Source organism: Lygodium microphyllum, chromosome 1, assembly GCF_053477565.2.
Source record: "Lygodium microphyllum isolate KBCC chromosome 1, Lygodium_microphyllum_v1.1.10, whole genome shotgun sequence".
NCBI classification, from domain to species: Eukaryota; Viridiplantae; Streptophyta; class Polypodiopsida; order Schizaeales; family Lygodiaceae; genus Lygodium; species Lygodium microphyllum.
The window spans coordinates 99,620,440-99,642,203 of NC_141135.1; the positions used below are offsets into that span (position 1 = coordinate 99,620,440).

The 21,764-nt window shown below is 43.1% G+C and overlaps 1 protein-coding gene across 1 annotated transcript in view; it reads right to left on the minus strand.

Annotated features, from left to right (window-relative positions):
• The window catches only part of LOC148041451 (ketose-bisphosphate aldolase class-II family protein), a 241,123-nt gene that overhangs the window by 22,019 nt on the left and 197,340 nt on the right, over window positions 1-21,764 (minus strand). Inside the window, exons 35-38 of the mRNA XM_087679716.1 lie at window positions 20,396-20,481; window positions 20,197-20,307; window positions 19,383-19,457; window positions 19,222-19,287 (exon numbers count right to left, since the gene is read on the minus strand). Of these exons, the coding sequence (XP_087535842.1) occupies window positions 19,222-19,287; window positions 19,383-19,457; window positions 20,197-20,307; window positions 20,396-20,481 (338 nt within the window). The remainder of the gene's footprint in view (window positions 1-19,221; window positions 19,288-19,382; window positions 19,458-20,196; window positions 20,308-20,395; window positions 20,482-21,764) is intronic.

A 21,764-nucleotide genomic window follows, 5' to 3' on the forward strand; every position in this document is an offset into this window, starting at 1 on the left:
CATTTAGCTGCCTTGTGCTAATCAAGCTCTTCTTGAGCTGAGGTACATGCCGTACATGCCGAAGTGTAAAGACAGAGCCATGCTGAAACTGTAACTGCACACTGTCAATACTTGCAATCTCACATGCATAGTTGTCCCCAAGATGAACAACACCATGTCGACCCCCTGTATATGCGGAAAACCACTCATGATGAGGGGTGATATGAAAGGAAGCACCTGAATCAAGAATCCAGGTATGCATGTCATCATCTATAACTGCAAGTAGAGCATGTGCACCAAAATGTAAAGAGACAAAGAGTGCATCACTCCCACTGCCACTGTCATAAGTGACTACATTCACCTCTTCAATTTTTACACTGCTTTTCTTAGGCTGACTGTCCTTCTTCTCTTCCTTGCAGTCATCTGTCTTCTTGCCTTTTCCTTTCTCTTTCTTCCAGTTGTAGCAGTCACGTTTAAAGTAACCCTTCTTGCCACAATGATGGCATTCAACATCCTTGCCACGTGATTTACTGCGTCCCTTGCCACTGGAAGACTTACTGGATGCATTGTTCTGCCGATTCATCTCTTCCATAAGTAGAGCACTCTCTACATCAGCATACAAAAGGATCACATTAGAATTGCTCATAGCAGTCCTGAATGTATCCCAACTCTCTGGTAGAGTGCAAATCAAGAAAGTAGCCTTAAATTCCTCATCAATCATGAACTTCAAGGCAACCAGCTGGCTGAAACCAAGTGCTACAGCATTATCCAATTGATTACAACTGTTGAAAAGGGCTTGTGCATCACATTACATGAGAAATCCCAAAATTTCAGCTGCAATTTATGTTGTACATGTACCCACGGGCATAAAATTTGACACGAACGGTCAAAAGCCCCAAAATTTTGTGCTCAAAAGCGTCAAACACACATCTGCATTTCCTCTATCATGCATAGGATTGTCCAATTTTGCCAAGATAAAGCAATTTCAGCAAAACCCCCAAATTTTACCAAGTGTTGATGTCCAAATTGCGTGGAATTCAACCTACATATACATAAAATGACCAAATGCTGCACAAATTTTGCCCAAATCACAAAAGCCCCAAATTGCACGGGGTCCAATGTGCCTCAATGTCGAGAAATTAGATCAATTCCAGCCCAATTTGTGCATGTACATGAAAAGCCTCAAATGTCGGGAACAAAATGTCACAAATTCCTACAATTTTTCAGACAAATATCACTGTTGCATCTTGTGTGCATGAAATCTGGACAAATCCCCAAATTTTCCAAGTCCTGCGTATACTAATTTCAATGAAATTGAAAGAATTTCACTAAAAAATGTGAAAAGCCCCAAAATTCCCGAGCAAAAATGTGCACCGACTTTGCAATTTCTGAGTTAGATTGTCCAATTCTGTGTTGAGATCCGCATATTCGAGAAAAGCCCTAAACTTCTGAGCCAATTTTGCACAGATCTGAAGTCTTGTGCTTACACGCGCGAAACCTCGTCAGTGGATGAAGCAATTTTCAAAAAAAAGATTGAATTTTGGAAAAATCTGATGGGGACGGGTCTGTCGACCCGCCAGGCATCGCCTGACCGTCATGCCCACGTGCTGGTTGCGCTTGTCAACGCTTGATGCGCTGCCGTCGCGTGTAGCTGTCCCCTGTTACGTGTCGTGTAGCAATCACTTATTGAAGCCTATTATGTCTCGTGCTGAGGCCCTCACGCACTGAAGCTGTCACGCGCTGAAGCCGTCAGGGCCTGCTGAAGCCGACGACTGCTGTCCTCGTCGGACTCCTACGACACACGAGCCTGCTTGCAACTGCTACTCATTGACTGCCTCAGCCTGACTGACGATCGTTTGCAGCACCTTATGCACTGATACCAATTTGAAGGAATCGATTAGGCACGGAGATCAAGGCAGATAGTCATTACGCGGACTGAGAGAGACAGAGAGAGTGCGAGAGAGCAGAGTACAGAGTGAACACGCTTTTTTGGTACAATGACAAGATTGTACCACTTTAGGTTTTAGATAGATATATGTATGAAAGTACAATGTGCTAAGGGTGTGTTCACACCCGTGTGCATATAAAAGGCACAATGGCCCTTTATTCCCAACAGAAATTACAACAATATGTCTTCATATAGTGAGATGGACCTAAGTAGTGATGATGTCTCTCAGTATGAACATTCACATGGGAATGTAGGAAATGCAATGCCTGACCTTTCTTGGACAAAGCTTAGACCATGGAAAACAAGCTGAAAATGTTGCTGTTGGGCAAGATGGACGGCCTTTAGGGCATAAGAAGGTTGATGACTAGCAAAGTGAAGAGGAATTTGATGATTGATTCAAGAATCGGATGGGGACATCAGCAAATCTCTTTGCTGAATTGGCAAAGGATCCTCAATTTACCCGATTTTTGAATGCTCCAAAGAAGGACAGCAAAGGCAAGAAGAAGAAGATATCTTCTACACCTTCGAGATAGCAAGATGCACCGAAGATAATGCCAAACCCTTCATTTGAAGCTCCCAAAGATGCTAATGAAATAAAACAATTGGTGCCTATGCAACAAGGAATCCAAATGCAAGGCCATCACGGAAGTGCCAATCCTGGATTTTGGATGGCCGAGCATGCATGCTATGATGGGGTAGCTAGGATATTTTGGTGGAAGCACGATTTTTCATGCTATGGTTGGACAAGGACCGCATAAGGGAATGTATGACACAAATCCTTATGGTATGCAACAACCAATGCATGGTGTGCAAGGCCCAATGTATTCGGGTATGGCTGAAAATATGCAAAATCCTATGTATGCAACAAAGAAACAGGGAACGCCCGTTCCGAGCCTTAGGAACGGATTAACGCGTTTCGGTATGTGTCTACCAGTGAAACGGCCATGGAACGTTCTTGCCCGTTCCCAGCCCCGTTCCTGCCCGTAATGCGCCGTTCCAGCAGTCGTTCCCTGTTTGGAACAGCCGTTCCCTGGAACCTGCCTGCTCCCGCCTCTATTGCCTCGCCCGCTTGCTCCCGCCTGCGTCACCTCGGCCCTACCTGCTCCTGCCTCTCCTGCCCGCCTGAGTGAGTGAGTAGGTGAGACACACACACACGAGATAGATACACATACACACACATATATACAAACATGTGTGTATGTGTGGGGGTGTGTGACATATGATTACTAATCATGTTGCTACTAATTGTGTTGTTGGTCCCCCCTTGAAAAGCGTGATCCATTAGGTCACTAAATTGGCACGTCGAACATGACCTTTTCAATGCCTACCATACTACTATCCATAATCTAGTTGTCCCATATTGTACCTAGCATATCATTCCACCCTTCTCACTTCCACCATGCTACTAGATAAACCAATTTGCAATCTTTCAACTAAATTAATCTATGAGCTCTCTCTCTCTCTCTCTCTCTCTATACATACATATATATATATATATATATATATATATATATATGCCGTTCCCTCCGTTCCCATTCCCTAACTTTAGGCGTTCCCCTCGTTCCGGGTCCCATTCCCGTTCCCCGTTCGTGGTAACTATGGTATGGCAGTATTGGCTTGATGCTTGGGGCACAAAGTAGCATGTTTGGAACTGCATTTGCACCCCCGAATGCTTATGGGGCTCAAGGAATGAAAGTTGGTCATGGAAATGCTCCGTTTGGTGTTGATTTTGATGTAAATTCAGCAAATGCACCCTTTTTGCAGCAGCTAGTGTATGACAACTTGACACCCAAACGGGTAGCAAAAGACTATACCGAGGTGGAAAAGCAATGACGTTTGAGTTCTTTAGTAGTGTACAAGATAGAGTGAAAGCTTTGACTTTCATTCAGTAGTTTGATGTAGCCTATTCAGGGGGGAACTTCACGGAGTCCTCGAAGATTCGAAAGGCAACTACTCTCTTGAAAGGGAATGCATTACAGTGGTGGTCCACTCTTTTGATGCAAGGTAGAGCACTATTAACGTGGGTACAGTCCAAGCAAATGTTTGCATCGAATTGGTTGACAAGTACGTTTGACGTGGACATCATGATAACTTGGAATAAGCTTTTGGAATAAGCTGGATGCTAAGTAATGTGCATGAGATCCGCAGCTTCTTGGGTTTATGTTCTTACTACAAGAAGTATGTTTACAGGTTTGCTGAAATTGCATCTCCCTTGCATGCTTTGCAAAAAAAGGATGTACCATTTAGATGGACAGCAGTGGAAATTTTAATATTTGAAAAGTTGAAAGAAAAGATGACTTCAGATCCTGTGCTTGTATTGCCCAATCTAAGGAAGTCATTTATAGTTCAATGTGATGCATGTGTTAACAGCATTGGGGCTGTTCTTATGCAAGACGGCCGAGTTGTGGCTTATGAGAACCGAATTCTCCACAGTGCAGAAAAAAATTTGCAGGTCTATGAGAAAGAGATCTTGGCTGTAGTTCATGTACTGTCTATGTGGAAACATTATTTGTTGGGGGCTGATTTTACAGTGTAGACAGACCACAAAACTTTGAAGTACTTTCTGACGCAGACAAAGTTGTCAGAGAAGCCTATGAGATGGGCAAATTTTCTCTCTATGTTTCATTTTTCAGATTGTACATATTGATGGTAAAAAGAATGTAGTGGCTAATGCACTGTCATGTAAGCCACAAATTTCAGCCGTCAGTATGGTTTATCACACTATGTTGGATGCCATGAAAGAGCAATATATTGTTGATTCAGAATTTGTTAATGTTTATGATCAGCTTTGCAATGGCCAAAGGCATCAACACTGTGCTAAGAGATGGATTTCTGATGATGCATGGATGACTGTGTGTCACAAAGTAGTTAAGGCGTAGAGTTATCACTGAAAGTCATGCTCCTTCGTATGCAGGGCACAGAGGTATTGATGCCACGGTCAAGGCAATGGAGCATGTCTTTTATTGGCCAGCTTTGAGGCATGATATAGAACAGTTTGTTAAGACATGCATCGTATGCCAGAAGGTAAAGCATAGGTGAAAGATGCTGGGTTTGTTGCAACCCTTGCCTATTCCAAATAGGCCTTGGCAGAGCATTGCAGTGGACTTTATTTTTGAGCTTCCTAAGACACCTACAAGGAATGATGGGATATGGACTATCATTTGCAAGTTTAGCAAACAAGCCCATTTCATTCTGGCAGGGTTGTCTCGATACATAGTACGGACTGATCCGTACGGTACGATCTGTATGGTACGATACGGTACGTATCCGTACGATTTAGTACGAAAACATGGGCACTTTTTGACTACTCTCCTTTAAGTCTACAACTTTCATTTTTTCTTTCTCCTTTTTTTTTTTTCTTCTTTCTTTCTTATTTCTCCCCCAAGCCTCTCTCTCTCTCTCTCAACCTTCTCTCTCTCTCTCTAGCCTCTTTCTCTCTCTCAACCATAGTTACACTAGTACCATGTACGAAAGGTTTGATACTATACCATACGTTAGGTACCGTATTTTACGTATTAGTACCGTAAGGTACCAACTTAATGGATACATCTTTCCCATTCGAATTGCACTTTGGAACGAGCTAAATGCTCCTTATATTATGATTCTCCCATGAGACTAGATTATTTGAGATTCAAACAATTTCTCTCAACCTTCTCTCTCTCAAGCCCACACTTCTCTTATTTGTATGATCCTGCATTTATAATATTGTCAGAGTGCAGCGGTGCGGAAGCGTAGGACTGAGAGAGAGAGAACACAGAGAGAGAAGAGAGAGAAAGAGACAGTGGACAATGAAGATCTGTTGTATAAAGAATGCTGAATACAAAGATATGCAGATATATACACGGGCGCAGTGCGCTGGACTGCGCGTCTCCAACTCGACGATGCAACCTGCTGTTCACCTCGAAGTCTGCTGCAGTCTGCACTGTCTGCTGTCTGAAATCTGCGAACAGAGACAGAATCTGCGCGTGTCATCGGTCTGTAATCTGCGAGCAGCGAAGTGTACCAGACTGCTGAAAGTGCCAGGTATAAATAGCTGAAAAACCGGGGGAAAGAGGGTGCCAAAAATAGCCAGGCGGCTGCAGCCGATTGCCTGCTGCAGGTCGGACTGCCACGTGGCAGTCCGACTGTGCAGTCCGACTGCACCAGCCTGCTGCCCCTGATCAGGCTATGATCTGATCTCTAACACCCCCTCTCAGAGCCTCGGCAAGGCAGAAGCCTGAGGGATCTGGAATGTCTCCGAAGTAGAGCGCTGAGGAAGCGCCTTCGTAAACAAATCCGCAAGATTGTCCTCCGTCTTGTAGTACTCCATAGTGATGGTCTCATCCAGAAGCTTTTCTCGGATGAAGTGGTACTGGATCTCAATGTGCTTCGTCCGGGCATGAAAAACAGTGTTCCTTGCCAAGGCAATGCAACTCTCATTGTCACATCGCAGCAATGTAGGACGAGTCTGGGGGCACCCAAGCTCCTCCAATAATCGCCGAAGCCACACAACCTCGCATGTGGTGGAAGATGCGGCCCGATACTCTGCCTCAGTAGACGAAAGGGCTACCGTGGGCTACTTCTTGCTACTCCATGAAATAACACCTGCACCGAAAGTAAAACAGTAACCTATAGTAGACCGCCTATGGTCCACATCACCGGCCCAATCCGAGTCGCTCCAACCTGCAAGTACAGGATCTGACCCATCTGTCCCTACGGGGTAATGAATCCCTAAATCAGACGTCCCCCTCAAATACCGAAGTATCCTCTGAGCAGCTTGCCAATGCACCGTCTTAGGTTCACTCATGAACCCTGCCAAGAGCCCAACAGCAAAACATAGATCAACCCTGGTGTTGAGAAGCCAAATCAAGGATCCAATCAACTGTCGATAGCGGGACGCATCCGCCAAAGGAGAAGCTGAATGGGAAGTGGCCTTCCAATTCGGATCCATAGGAGTAGATAGGGCCTGACAATCCTCCATCTCAAAAGACACCAAGAGCTCCTGTACATATCTCTGTTGAGAGATAAAGATCCCCCTCTGAGACTGATAAATCTCATGGCCCAAAAAGAAATGGAGTAGACCCAAGTCCGTCATCTCGAACGTCCGATGTAAAGCTGACTTTGTCTCTTGGACCTGCTGTGCATCATCACCTGTGACAATCAAATCATTAACATATAAGACAAACAGCACACAACCATCCTCGGAAGTGTGAACATATAGCTGCGGATCGGCCTTGGACGCCGATATCCCAACTGAGACTGGAGGAACGAATCAATCTTCTCGTTCAATGCATGCGGAGCCTGCTTGAGGCCATACAAGGCCTTCTTCAACCTGTAGACTTTCCCATCTGAAGATCCAAAGCCAGGAGGCTGCTCAACATAGATCTCCTCCTGCAAATCACCATTGAGGAAGGCCGACTTCACATCCAACTGATAAACAGGCCATCTCCTATGGCTAGCCAAAGCAAAAACAGCTCTAATGGTCGCCATACGAGCTGTGGGGGCAAAAGTATCATGACACAGTCAATACCTGGGCACTGTGCAAAACCTTTAGCAACAAGGCGAGCCTTGTGCTTATCCAAAGAACCATCGCTAAGGTATTTGGTCTTGAAGACCCACTTGACTCCAATCACCTTCTTCTTCGGGGGGTGGGGCACGAGTGACCAAGTGCCATTCCTCTCAAAAGCCTCCAACTCAGCTTCCATAGCTTTTCTCCATGGAGCGGACTGTAAAGCCTCCTTCACGGAGGTGGGCTCTCGATCCTGCATAACACGGGTCATCAAACAATAGTTGGAGCAAACAAGCTCCGTAGAATGTGCCTAGTGCCTCCGTGACCGCCGTGGACCATCTTGCGGTCCCCACTCCTCAAGAACCCCCTTGATCCCTGAATCACGGAGTGTGTCACGGGCCCAGCGAGGAGGAGGCCGAACCTCCCCTCGTCGTTCTTCATCAGCAGAAGACTTTGGAATATCCACTGGTGGTAACTCCGCTGAGGTGTCCAGTGGAACAGTAGACTCTGTGTCAGAAACAGAATCATAATCAAAAGGCACGGGCTCCAGTGAACTGTAGAAGGAGCCCAAATCTCCCCTGGAACTCCAAGAACGGGATGCTCCTCACCCGTTGAAGTAGCCGGAACCTCCACAAACCGCACATCACGGCTAGTGTACACATCCTGCTTGACGGGATCATACAGTCGGTAGCCTTGGGACTGGGAGCTGTAGCCAACAAATACCTGTTTTCGGGAAGTTGCTTCAAATTTATCACGATGAGCCTTGGGAATGTGAACATAGGCATCACACCCAAAGACCCGAAAGTAAGAAACATTTGGCTTTGTCCCAAAATAAGCCTCAAATGGGGTCATCCCTTCCACGGCCGAAGTAGGGGATCGATTAAGGATGTGAACTGTAGTAGCCACAGCCTCGGCCCATAGAACCTGAGGGGTCTGTCGGTGCTCCATCATGGTTCTTCCATTCAAGAATACCATTTTCTTGAGGAGTGTTGGTATTGACAAACTCCTGGTGAATTCCTCTATCTGCACAAAACCGAGCATACTCATTAGAAACAAATTCACCTCCCTTGTCGGATCGCAAGGTCTTCAACTTCCGGCCCGATCGGTTCTCCTCAAAGAGAAGCCAATCCTTAAAGTGTGAGAAAGCTTCTGACTTTAAAGCCAGAAAATAGGCCCATGTCATCCTGCTGTAGTCATCCACGATCAACATGAAGTATAGAGCTCCCACGCAAGGACTCATTCCTCATAGGGCCACATAGATCCGTAGATACTAGCTCCATCGGTGAAGTAGACCGCCGCGAAGCTGTGTGGGGAATGGCATCCCTATGCTGCTTCCCCCGAATGCAGGAGACACATGGCTGTTGGCTCACCACTATATCCGGCAACCCTCGAACAAGCTGTCCACGTGACGCCCTCCGAAGATAGTTATAGTTCAGGTGACCAAACCGAGCATGCCATAACTCTTAACTGTGACTGAGAGGTAAGAAGAAGAGTAGAGAGGGCGGTGGAAGACTTCAGTTTATAAATGCCGTTCTCCTCATATCCGGATGAGAGAACCTTCCTCGATCCACGATCAAGGACTCGCACCGTAGTACTGTCAAACTCCACCAAAAGGCCAAGGGAGCAAATCTTATGAACTGAAAGGAGATGGTACCCTAATCTTGGTACATGCAAAACCTCTGAGGTATGGGTACCACCTCGTCTATCGGGAATAAGCTACATCTTACCCCGACCTGCAATAGATACTGAAGAGCTGTCTCCAATGAGAATCTGCCCACTCGAGGATCGCAACTGGGCAACACCATTTGATGAAGGAGTCATGTGCCGGGAGGCACCACTATTAACAATCCACTCTCGAGCTTGGGGAACTGTCATCGCAGCATCAGAAGCATTCGGTGAAGCGTTCTCAATGACAGCTAGATGAAGAAATGCAGCTGATGAGGGTGCAGCCACCGCTCCAGAATCCTTGGTATCCTTATTCTTGGTGTCCTTCGTGTCTTTATCAGGGCAATCCTTCTTCCATTGGCCAGTCTTTCCACAAATATGGCATGCGGAATCTTTGTCCTTGTTCTTCTCCTTGTCCTTCTTGGACTTGTTATCCCCCTTCTTCTGAGAGGCTTGACTTGTCAACGCCTCCGACTTGGAAGCATTCTGTCCCTTTAACTGTTCCTCTTGGTCCAAGACCATAGGAACCAACTCTTCCCACCGAAGAGTAGACTCTCCCCCCGAAGAAATAAGGGCAGAGTAAAATGTACCGAATCGTGGAGGCAACTGGGACAATAGTGTGATCGCTATGTCTTCGGAGGAAATCGGCTTCCCCGCATTCTGAACCTGCATCTGAAGCTGCCTTAGCTTGTTAATGTGCTCCCGGAGCGAAGAAGACTTATTTACGGACAAGGTCCGCATCTGCACCTCCAAAGAAACCCGCTTCATAAGGGTCATCCGATTGTACATTTGATCAAGCTCCAACCATATCTCCCGAGCCAGCGTCAGGTGCTCGATGTGAGCGATCACGGCTGTAGTGCATGATAGAAAAAGAAAGGATCGAATCTTGGCATTCAGTTTATCCCAATGAGACTGGGCCTTGGCCAACTCCGCACGAGCATCGGAAGAGAGTTTGGACTCATCTCTTACCGAGGGCCGATCAATCTCCTCCTGTACGAACTCTGCCAAATCATAGGACTCAAGGATGGCGAACATCATGACGCGCCAAATGCGGTAGTTGTCGCCGTCGAGCTTCTGATCTGCAGGAAGAGCCGGTAAGACAGGCACCTTCCAGTCCATAATCGCTTGAAACTCCAAGTCAATCTCTGTAGACATCTTCACCTGCAATGCCTTCACAAACGCAAAAGCAGCCCCCTCTGACTGGGAAAACTCAGCCTGCTAAGGCTCTTCCGCGTCCTGTAGACATCTTCACCTGCAATGCCTTCACAAACGCAAAAGCAGCCTCCTCTGACTGGGAAAACTCAGCTTGCTAAGGCTTCTGATCTGCAGGAAGAGCCGGTAAGACAGGCACCTTCCAGTCCATAATCGCTTGGAACTCCAAGTCAATCTCTGTAGACATCTTCACCTGCAATGCCTTCACAAACGCAAAAGCAGCCTCCTCTGACTGGGAAAACTCAGCCTGCTAAGGCTCTTCCGCGTCCTGAACCTTCTTTACTCGCCGGAGGCGATGAAAAAGCAAAACCTGCACTTGTAGGCTGAAAACTCAAACTTCCTCCGCGTCAAACAGCAGTAAACAGTAGCAAATCCACCACCTGTACTCCTTTCCTGTGTGCCCACACTTGTTTCAGCCTTGTTCCAAGGCGCAGCCCTCCTGTCTGCCCTTAAACGCAAAAAACACAAATTTGTGTCGCGACGGAAACTCCTCTTCAGGTTGATTTTGCGCTTAGTCAACCCTCAAACACTGCTCTGATACCATGTCAGAGTGCAGTGGTGCGGAAGCGTAGGACTGAGAGAGAGAGAATGCAGAGAAGAAAAGAGAGAAAGAGACAGTGGATGATGAAGATCTGCTGTATAAAGAATGCTGAATACAAAGATATGCAGATATATACACGGGCGCAGTGCGCTGGACTGCGTGTCTCCACCTTGACGATGCAACCTGCTGTTCACCTCGAAGTCTGCTGTAGTCTGCACTGTCTGCTGTCTGAAATCTGTGAACAGAGACGGAATTTGTGCGTCACCGGTCTGTAATCTGCGAGCAGCGAAGTGTACCAGATTGCTGAAAGTGCCAGGTATAAATAGTTGAAAAACCGGGGGAAAGAGAGCGCCAAAAATAGCCAGGCGGCTGCTGCATTAAATGCAGCCGACTGCCTGCTGCAGGTCGGACTGCCGCGTGGCAGTCCGACTGCACCAGCCTGTTGCCCCTGATCAGGCTATGATCTGATCTCTAACAAAGATATCCACTCCTATCTATGTAGTTATAAGCTGTAGGTAGCAATAGCGCATGGTGCGTATGCAGCATTAGGTTTTGGCATGTTACCCTCAAGTACTCATCTTATATACTCTAATAGCATTACTATTTAGACTTGAAACACATATTCTATTATCTTTAGTTCAAAATAATCAAGTTATTTTTTTTCCGTACTAATATCGTATCGTACCTTATAAAATCTTAAGGTACCATTTAGTACCCTATTTTATCGTACTGTACCTTTTGTACTTAACAACTATGCATTCTGATGAGGAAGAAAATAAAGGCTGATCATATGGCACGATTGTTTTTACAGCACATCTTTAAGTATCATGGTATGCCAAAGTCGATCATTAGTGATTGAGACCCTCGTATGACCAATTTATTTTGGAAGGGGTTGTTTGAGAATATGGGTACCACGCTGAAATTCTCATCATCCTTCCATCTGCAAACAGATGGTTAGTCTAAGGAAGCAAATTTCATAGTGTTGGATCTTTTGAGGTGCTATGTTTTAGACCACAAGACACAATGGGAGGCGTATTTCCCCTTGGTTGAGTTTGCTTACAACAACACAGTGCAAAGTTCTACGGGCAAAGCTCCATTTGAGGTGGTTGAGGGTGGCAAGAAGGTACGACCTATTTTATAAACTAAGGATAAGATCTTTGAGGCTGATCGTTATGTAGAAAACTTAGATGTAGTCTATGCAAAAATAAAATATGCACTTCAAAGATCGCAAGAAAAGCAAAAGAGGACAGCTGATTGCCATAGACATGCTTTGTAGTTTGTAGAGGGTAATTATGCATTGTTGCGTTTTGAAAAGGCAAGGCTGAAAAAGATGAAAGGAAGAGAAAGATTGTATCCAAAGTTCAGTATGAGATACTATGGGCCCTTCTAGGTGTTAGAGAAGATCAGCCATGTGGCATATTGGCTGAAATTACCTCCACATTGGCGGATACACAATGCCTTTCATAGTAGTTTGTTGAGGCCCTTTCATGGTGATGTGCTAGAGAATATGTCTGTTGAAATTCAGCCTGAGGTTGAGGAGCTGGATGAGATTTTGATACCCAAGCAGATTTTGGCACATAAGGAAAAAAAGTCAAAGGTAAAGTTTCCAAGAGATGCTTGGTAAAATTTCAGAATTATTCATAAATGGATACCAAATGGATGGAAGAGGATGACTTGGTAGACCATCCTTAGTTGTTGCAGCTTTACCTAGATGCCTTTCAGTTAGAGCTGGGCTCCGTTAGGTTCAGCAAAGAAAGGGTCCGGAGTATTGCCTGATGCTCAAGGGGGAGGTAACATTTCCACTCCTTCAATTATGGACAACTCTTGTAAGTAGTGGATCTCGAACGCATTCAACATGCATCCAAGGTACTGCGCTGACAGTATATTTGCCATCATGAGGTCACTACTTAGTGTACTAGTCACTGTGAGATGTATACAAATGAGCATGAGTTTCACATGGGCACTGGAACTATACTTTTGCATCAGCTTATGATTAATTTAGCATGAATTTTGCCTCAATTTGGAGACAAATTCTGATTAGTTTTAGCTCAGTTTTTGATTAGCTTGAGAACCGTTTATGGTTACTTTTGGGATCAGTTTTGCATCAGTTTTTGCATCAATTGCTGGTCAGTTTTTGCAATGAGTTTGTGATCAATTTGGGGTTACATTTACAGCAGTTTGTGATTAGTTCTTAGATCAGCAAGTGGTCAGTTTATGATCAGATTATGCTTAGTTTTTAATGGTTTACATCTAGTTCCATGGACAATAGCATATGTTTTAGCCATGGTTTATGCTTGGTTATGCTATGTTATGGTTCGGTTTTGCTAGATGAGTTGAGCTCATGAGAAATAGACATGTCACATGATAATCTGGTAATGTTTTTGAGATTCTGTGAGTCTTATGTTATGTCATGATTGGATGGTAATTTTTAGCATGTAATGGGCATATTGAATGGTTGAGCAACAATGCGTAATGTTGTGTTAACTATGATGCCTTGTGCAAATTCCAATCCACTATTTCACTTTTGATGCATTTGGCATTGCAATCGAGAATGATTATAAGGATTTTAAGGAAGAGGGCTATCATGAGGACATGTATTTTTGAAATCTCACTTAACATGTGGATTAATTTTTAATTGCATGGTTAAGTAAATGTTTCACATGTGAGGTGTAACTAGGATTAGAGTAAATTTATGAGCTCGGGACTTGAGGAAATCACGAGATGTCAAAGACAAAAGTTGCTATAAGTTATGCCGCACAAATACTTGGTGGTATCTTTGGTGCCAGTTGTTGGCCTAGGTCATTCATTTGGCCATGAGTGTTAGTTTTTTGTGACATTAGAGAAGTGGCGTCTAATGATAAGTAACGTCAATCTGATGATCAAAGATGGCACAAAGACACTTGGGAATGGAAGTTGCCTAGCCAGTTTAATTATTGGCCATATAGATTAATTTTCAGGGCAACGAAATAATTATTAGATGAATTTTTGGTATTTAAAGACTGAAAATTAATATTTAATTATGGATAATGCTGGAAAAACCATTTGGGAAGGCTATCACTTGTCAAAAATGACCATGCAAGGCTGAAAAACGTCTTTAGAGACTTGAGAGAGGCATTTTTAGTGTATTCAGTCAGTAAGAGAGAGGAAGAAGACGTTGTTGGTCTGATTTGCAGACATTGGAAGACCTTTGGAGACAACCAGGGGCAGAAGAAGACCAATCAACAACAGCAGGTCACAATATCTACAAGCTGTTGAGACAAGGCTCTAACTGTAAATGACTGATTTTCTTCAGTTCTTTGCATCTACAAGCTGTTGAGACAAGGCAGCAACAGTAAATGACAGATTTTCTTCAGATCTTCGTGAAGAAAGACTAAAATTTCTCTCTCCTCAACATTGTCTCTCATCTCCCAGCCTTTCAATAGCCTTGCTCCAAAGATTGCAGGATTAAGATTACCAGAGGCTGAGAAATTTCAGATTTCTCTGCTGTAAATCCTAATTTGCAGCTGAAATTAAGGTTTAGCAGCAACCTCGAGAAGCGTGCCAAAAATTGGAAATTCCAAGACTTGGATTCAACAAGGCTGAAGTTGTTTTTAGCCTATTCAAGTGGAGGGGCCAGCAAATAATTGAATTTGGGGCATTTTCCATCTCCATCAAAGCGGGTGAAGGCCAATTGATTGCCTGAATCAAGGGGCAAATTAGATTAAAGACTTGCTGGTCATTTTGAATAACAAGGGGAGTTGGAATACTCAAAAGGGATTGGGAGAATCCCATTGTACATTAACTTATTCTTCAATTAAAATAAATAAATACTGAAAGGGGCATCAATTTTGAAGCCAACAGGGTATCTAATGTCCAAGATCATATGATAAAGTGTGCATTTCAGTTTTATGAATTTGTTAATTGCTGTAAATAGTGCTTAATCAAGTTATTTACCACCCTATCTGAGGAGGAAGACTGGTTACACTGATCCAAACTTATGGAAGATGACGCCATGTAGAGAAGACCCAAACGCAAGCAAGTTGATGCCACCAACTGGGAGAGAGAAGTCACTAGCTATCACATGATGATGCCAGCAACGTGGAGCCTCCAAATGCAACCTAAAAGGTAATGAGAATAGGGTGAAGAAGGGAAGACACGAATTGCGATGTTCTCCAGTCGAGATATGGGCAGTAGTGGTGTGGAGAGAGAAGAGTGTCAAAAGAAGAGGGGTGAAAAATGACTAAAGTGGGTGGTGGTGAAGAATGAATGAAGTGATAGCCTATTTATAAGCATAAGCTTTCTAGGATGGTGCACCATGGTGTCTACTTACGAAATAACAAAAATGAGGACACCAGCACATTAAGCCCTTTTTGGGGCTGTCAGTGCGAAACACTAAGTGAAGTGGAAATTTTGAAGAAGTGGTTTCTCAACAACCCTCCCTCTCCTTTTCTCTCTCCACAACTCTCACCACAACACTCCACACCCCCTTGACCACTTCACACCCATCACCCTCACCTTTGGCTACTACCCTCACACCCCTTCCAATACCCCTCTACTCTCAATCTTCATCCATAAGGAGTGATAAGCCTTATACACTCGTATTCTCCCCTTGATAGGAGCTGAGCAACCCTTCCCACATTACTTGTAGTATCTTTGTCCCATTAGTAGGACAAGTTTCTACGACACACTCAACTTCTACCACATAAATTCCTCTGCAATGGCCCTTAGACATACATAAAATTTGCAGATGACCTCCTTTGTAGGTGGATGTCTTCATTATTGCGAAGTAGCAGGACACATTTGCTCGCCCCTTCAGATGTGTCAAATTATTCATTCTTCCTTCAAGATTCCCTCTTTGGTAGATGGACATAAGCCCAAGTCAACGAGGTCTTGAGAAACCAAATGTTTAAGCACGTCTCATAGGGCTTGGAGAGATAGGGTTGGAGTTGTCTTTCGAGCAATGGCCAAGGCGTATAATGGATATAAACTAGCAACGGGTGCAAAGCTTCCACACCTCAATATTCTCCTCGGTGCCTTGCCACAGTGGAGATTACATTGGATGTGATGGAGTGGCCTTTTAGGCCAAGTTGCCCAATACTCCTAGAACTCAAAGGTACACTTGGTAGTTTGGCTCTTGGAGGCACTTGTAATGGCTTTGGGAGTGAGCAGCCCTATTACATCCTTGGATATCTAGATGGGTGCTAGTAGCATTGGTAAAAGTGGTCATAGTGACTTAGTGTGAATGCACTAGGGGCACTTTAGGGTTAGGGCAGCCAAGTCCTATTTAAAGGACTTAAGGCTCTTTTGTGCACACCATTATGTGATCACCACTCTTGGTCCATTGGCTGACATGTCTGTACACTAAGATGGTGTGGGATGGTGGCATGGGACACCAACTCTTGTGATGTGGCCGTGACTTGGTTTGCTACTAGCTCCTAGGTTCAAGGGTGACCCCATTTGGCTTTATGGTTGGGAGGTGAGTCTAATGTCCATTCTCTATACATTCGTGGATATGTCTTGTGTCAAGGCTTATGTGTAGGCTGGATTCTCGATCGACCTTTCATTGGTATCAGAACATCAACATATTATCTTGCACCAAATTTATAAACACTATTCTTTTACGAAACCATTATGGTTCATGCTTGATAAGTACGATCTTATCTCATTTAGGGTGGTATGGGAGACTAATAGCAAGAGGGGCATGCATGGGGACACGTGTTTTAGGTGATGCTAACAATTCGAGCCCAAGGAGTTACTGCTTTGAGGTCATGGTAGAGTAATTGGTAGTCCAAGCCTTGTTACCCGACAGACATCAACAATTTGTTTTACCATTACCACTTAACTTTTATGCAATCATTAATATTAAAGTAAAGGTGACATTTAATGTTGTTGTAACATTAACATTTAGCATTAATATAGATATCACAATTGATTTTAATTTGAGCTAATATTTCTTTCTTTCAAATGTGTGACAATTTTCCAATGATTGTTACAAGAATGAGTATGTTTGGTATGTATGAGTAAAAATTTTCAAGTACATACTTGTCAACTGCACACAAGAAGAACAAGGAGACCACAAATAAGGAGAGGGTAGAGACTGTGGAAGTGGCAAAGGAGGGGCTCTCAACACCTTAGGCAATCAAAGCATTAAAGAATGGCAAAAGAACTCCTAAAAATGATATTTCTCACAAAAAAAAAAAAAGCCTTTGTACATTGTCTTGTACAACCTCATGTATATAGATCATGAAGAAAGCAAATACAAATTTGCTGCAATATTTGAGCTTGTATTTATATTGAAAGTAAAGAGATCTTTTCTTCAATGTCCTTGCACTGTAACTTTCTCTCTCTTCTCTTTGATATCATTTGCTAGAATTCGCTAGCTCTTTGCTACGTGAATATGTGCAACATAATCATAGCAATATTCTGAATTGTAATAAAGATGACATTGTGGATATTCATGTTGACACACACAAAGTGCTTCGCTCCTCCTTTGCTTTTTATGAGCGTGGAGTCATCCAGTTTATTTGTGACCATGATTCTGATGTTGCCTTGGATTTGTTAGTGATTGACTTCCATTTTATGGTGGATGGAGACCCATGCTTGATTTCCAATGCTTGCATAAACAAGAACATCCAATGTGGGTTGAGGTGGAAAATTGCATTGTATGCGGGTAGGCAACACGAATCAATTGTGCATATTGTGGGATACTACAAGGAAAAGACCAAATTGGTTGTCTTAATTGCACTGGCATGCATCCATTATGGTTTAGACTTACATGGGGCACCTTCGCTGGCTGCTGCTTCTCTTGTGGCAATGTTGGTCACTTCATGATAGAGAGCTCAGGAAAAAAGGATGCTTTTGCTACTCACAATATGGATATTGGTATGATGGTTGATGCACCAGTCACTGGTTAACACACACTGCAAAAACATTTGGTTTGGGACAAACAGCCTATTCTATCTCTAGATCGTCATGAATCTGGATGGATTGATGTTCAGCACCAGAAAGGTAAGCAGGTTGAGATTCAGCAGCCAGTGGGTCCATCGATAGATGCCAAGAATGCTTTCCATACATATGTATGTAGAAAGGATAAACCTTTCTCAGGATCCACCTACCTGCCTAGCTAAACAGGGTAAGGTGATCACCCATGGGATAGTAGATATCCCTGCTCATGTTCAAAAAAGGAGAATAATCCCTCTTCCTCCAGGTCTAACCATCAGGGGCAAAATGTTTTAGCGATACTGGCTGATTTTTTGGAAGATGGTGTACTTGAAAAGTTGTTTGCAAAAGTCAAATCGAGGCAGGATCAGCCTCGAATATAATTTTTATCTCACTTTGTTAGTGCATGAAGATTGCCACTTCGAATGTTTGTTGGATTTGCTCTCATAGCAAACAAAAACACATGTAGCATGATTTGCATGAGAATAAATGGGACGCCTTATGTGCTATTGAACACAAAAGTCATGGTGATGTTGGGAAGATTGTCGTATGTCATGGATTTCGATTGTTTTACGCTAGGAGTGCTGCAATCCACTATTCTGGTCACCTCATGATTGTTCATGAGAGATTTCAACCAGTTCTTGTGAAAAATGATGTATTTGGCCAGTTTTTTGGTGACATCCACTAAAATTGCAGATGGCATAAAAGCAGGATTGCAAACCTTTTATGCTTTCGGATTGATTCTAGTTGATCAATTTTGGCCTGCTGAATTGTGGCACTGAGGGGCAAGTAAAGAGGCCATATCTTCTTTGCTGTTAATATTAGCGTGCAAAGCTCTGTAGCCTCCTTCAGGCTTCCCAGCATCAAGAAAGTTACTGGATCCTGCATGGATATAATTGCATCATTACTAGGGGCCACCTTCTTGCTGCTTCCCTTCCTCTAGAAAAAGGAAAAGGAAAGGTTTACAGACAGAGGCTGTTGCTGGCTCTACCAATGAGTCAATGGCAGATGCTGGATAAGGGCAGATCTAAGGCATTGAAATGGCAGCCATAGATTTGTTCCTCTGGGTAAGAGTATCTGTAAAGATCCCCCCCAAAAAAAGAACCAACATTCCGCTTCTGAAAGATGCCAAAATAAGTAACTTTATGGAGTATTCTGAAAAGAAGATGAATCCAAGTAATTCCTGCATTTCCTACATACAAGCACACACTCTTACTTCCAAAGAACTCATAAACAAAAGTCTTCTCTGATTGTTTTCTGCATCTAGCCTTATCTAAGCCTAGCATGGATATCATACAATCTTGTTTACATCGACTGAAACTGTCTGCTCAAAGATGGGCATTTTATTGGCGAATGTAAGGAAAGAAGCCCACAAGCATCAAAAGATGGAGGAATATGGTAGTTGAAAGATTGACAATTGCATAAGATACATAAATGAATAGCTAATATGTTAAGGAAGTGTCCTCATACCATGTCCAATGCAGCCATGACATCCTGCTCATTATTCCCATGATCCAAATGTACAGTGACTGGAATCTAGCAGAATAACTACTGTGAGCTGCAAACATTCCTCCAATGTAGGAATCTGGAATCTAGCAGAAGAATTACTGTAAACAATGGAGTGTATTTACCTTGGAATCTTTTGCTGCTGCAATACAGCAGGCAACCAATGGCAGTTTCCCATGCTTCAGAGCACTAGGATGGATCTAGACCACCCAAAACTTCAATCAATACTTGTACTAAAATTGTTTGCACAAATGACACATTCAACATTTCCAGCTTGAAATAGAGAGATGACAATGTTGCCTACTCTTTGTATCATAATCCACTGATAGAGTACGGAGAATACTAGATAGAAGAAAATTCACTTCAACAATTTTACTTATGAAAGGCAAAAAGTCTGAGAAAAGTTTTTTCATCTATAAAAGATGCAATATGAAGTACATTATTATTATGCTAAACATTTGTTTTTCATCTACTTCATTTAATCCTGACTTCCTTTCAATACAAAGACTTGAAAATGAAGACATACAAGCTAAAATACAGCTCTAAAGTCACCTTGCCTTCAGGTCAGGGTGTATGTTTTGTAATCAATGATCATATTCAATGTTCAGCTTGCCCTTAGCTTGTAATTTGTATCTTGCTTTTAGTATGTGTTGGATTTGAACGACACCTTCATCATGGGACTTTGACATTATATATTGCCTTTTGATAGTCTGATACTTCGGTGATCCACATTCTGAATACCTAACTCTAAAGCAAAAATTTGGTACTTTGGAGTAAACTATGTACTTTTGAATGTCATCCCATCCCCATCTCCTATTTTTGGCTATCCCCATCATGTCCGTCACCCTGTCCCACCTCAGTTGTGAGACTCAAGCACAAGATACAACATGAGTCTACTAGAGCTGTATCATCAGACTCATGAAGGTACCCAAAACAAACCTGTAAGATTGCAGGACTCTTTCCAGCCTCAGCAGCAGCCACAACTGCAGATATAGCTTCCAGATTATAGACATTGAAAGCTCCAATTGCATATGCTTCTTTCTCAGCTGCCTGCAAAGTTTTAAGACACATTGTAGTCACAATATCACATCCAAGCACAGTACAACATTTAACAGCTCAATGAAAGAACTCAGCACACAAGAAGCATGTCTTTTGCTGATTGGCGCGTCACAGCTGCCCAATTCTTTACAATCTCTGCCAGAGCAGAAGGGCCTCCCACATTCCCTGAAAATCAAACATGGATGTTGAGAAGTGACTTCTCCATAAAGAATAGATGAAACTTAAATAAGCATTCTAGCATTCTGTATGTTGGCTGGAGAGTGGACACATCTGTAAGACATGCTAGGACATGGGCTTTGGAGGGCATTTGGAACTTCAAACTCACAAGCAAACATCAGAATTCAATAGTGAACAGTGCTGTTTTGGGATATTTGGGAGAGAGCCTCCAAATGATGAAGAGTGCCATATTGAGATGTTCAGGAGAAACCCTCCAAATGGGTCAGACGCTAAGATGCAAAATGTGTAACGGAGTCTGGTGCTTCTGTTTGTGGAGTGTTTGAAACTTGAAATTGTCACTTCGTGCACATAACTCACGAATATTGGACACTAGAGAACCACCCATTGTTCTATTCTTGGACTAGATTCGTGGGTCCTAGGACTGTTGGAAAGCCCGCAATCATTTGATGTTTCGTATAAGGCTATGTGTCATTTTGAGAGTGTTGTCACACAGTGCCTTTACAAAACTTTTGACTCAATCAGATAAGTGATTCCAAACTATATTATGATACAGGCTATTTTCCTTTTCAAGTATATTGTATTCCCCTTAGATTGACAGTTTCACTAATGGTAAGGCATGGTTTTCAGTATGTTGTGTGGGTGAGGTAATCGATTAAGGTATGGATGCAAAGGTTCGGGTGTCATTCTGAACGGCTTAACATATGCCCATGAATCTTGTAGATGTCCTTGGTTGTAGAAAGAGAACATGTCATCCTATGATGTTACGTTTCAGTTTCTAATCCAAAAGTCTGTTGTCTGTTAGTATCATCAAGAAGAGGGACAGGTTGAATAGACTTTAATAAAGTCCTTATTTTCTCCCAAATGAGTCTACGATGCATGTGAAATCCATGCTTCTGATGTATCACATAGAAAGGAGAGAACTTGTACATCATCCGTCATATCCTCAATACATCCAATGCCCAACTTCAACAGTGTGTGAGCTCTCACAGGTTCTTAAACTTCCAAGGGTTCTTTAAAAGCATTTATGCTCTCGTTGCACCAATGATTACCTTGTGATGGTGGTCTACCAAACCATTGAATGTGAGATGGTTTTCTCTTCCAAATTTCAAATCTTCAGTCTCAATCAAGTCGAATATGGATTGCCTGCAATTTTGCATTTCCCTTTCAATGGTGTCCAAAAACACCTCGTAGTGATATGTAATCAAAATTTTCATATGCATGTGCACATACTGACATGCATGAAAGTTAACATGATTGTTTATTGCTATTTT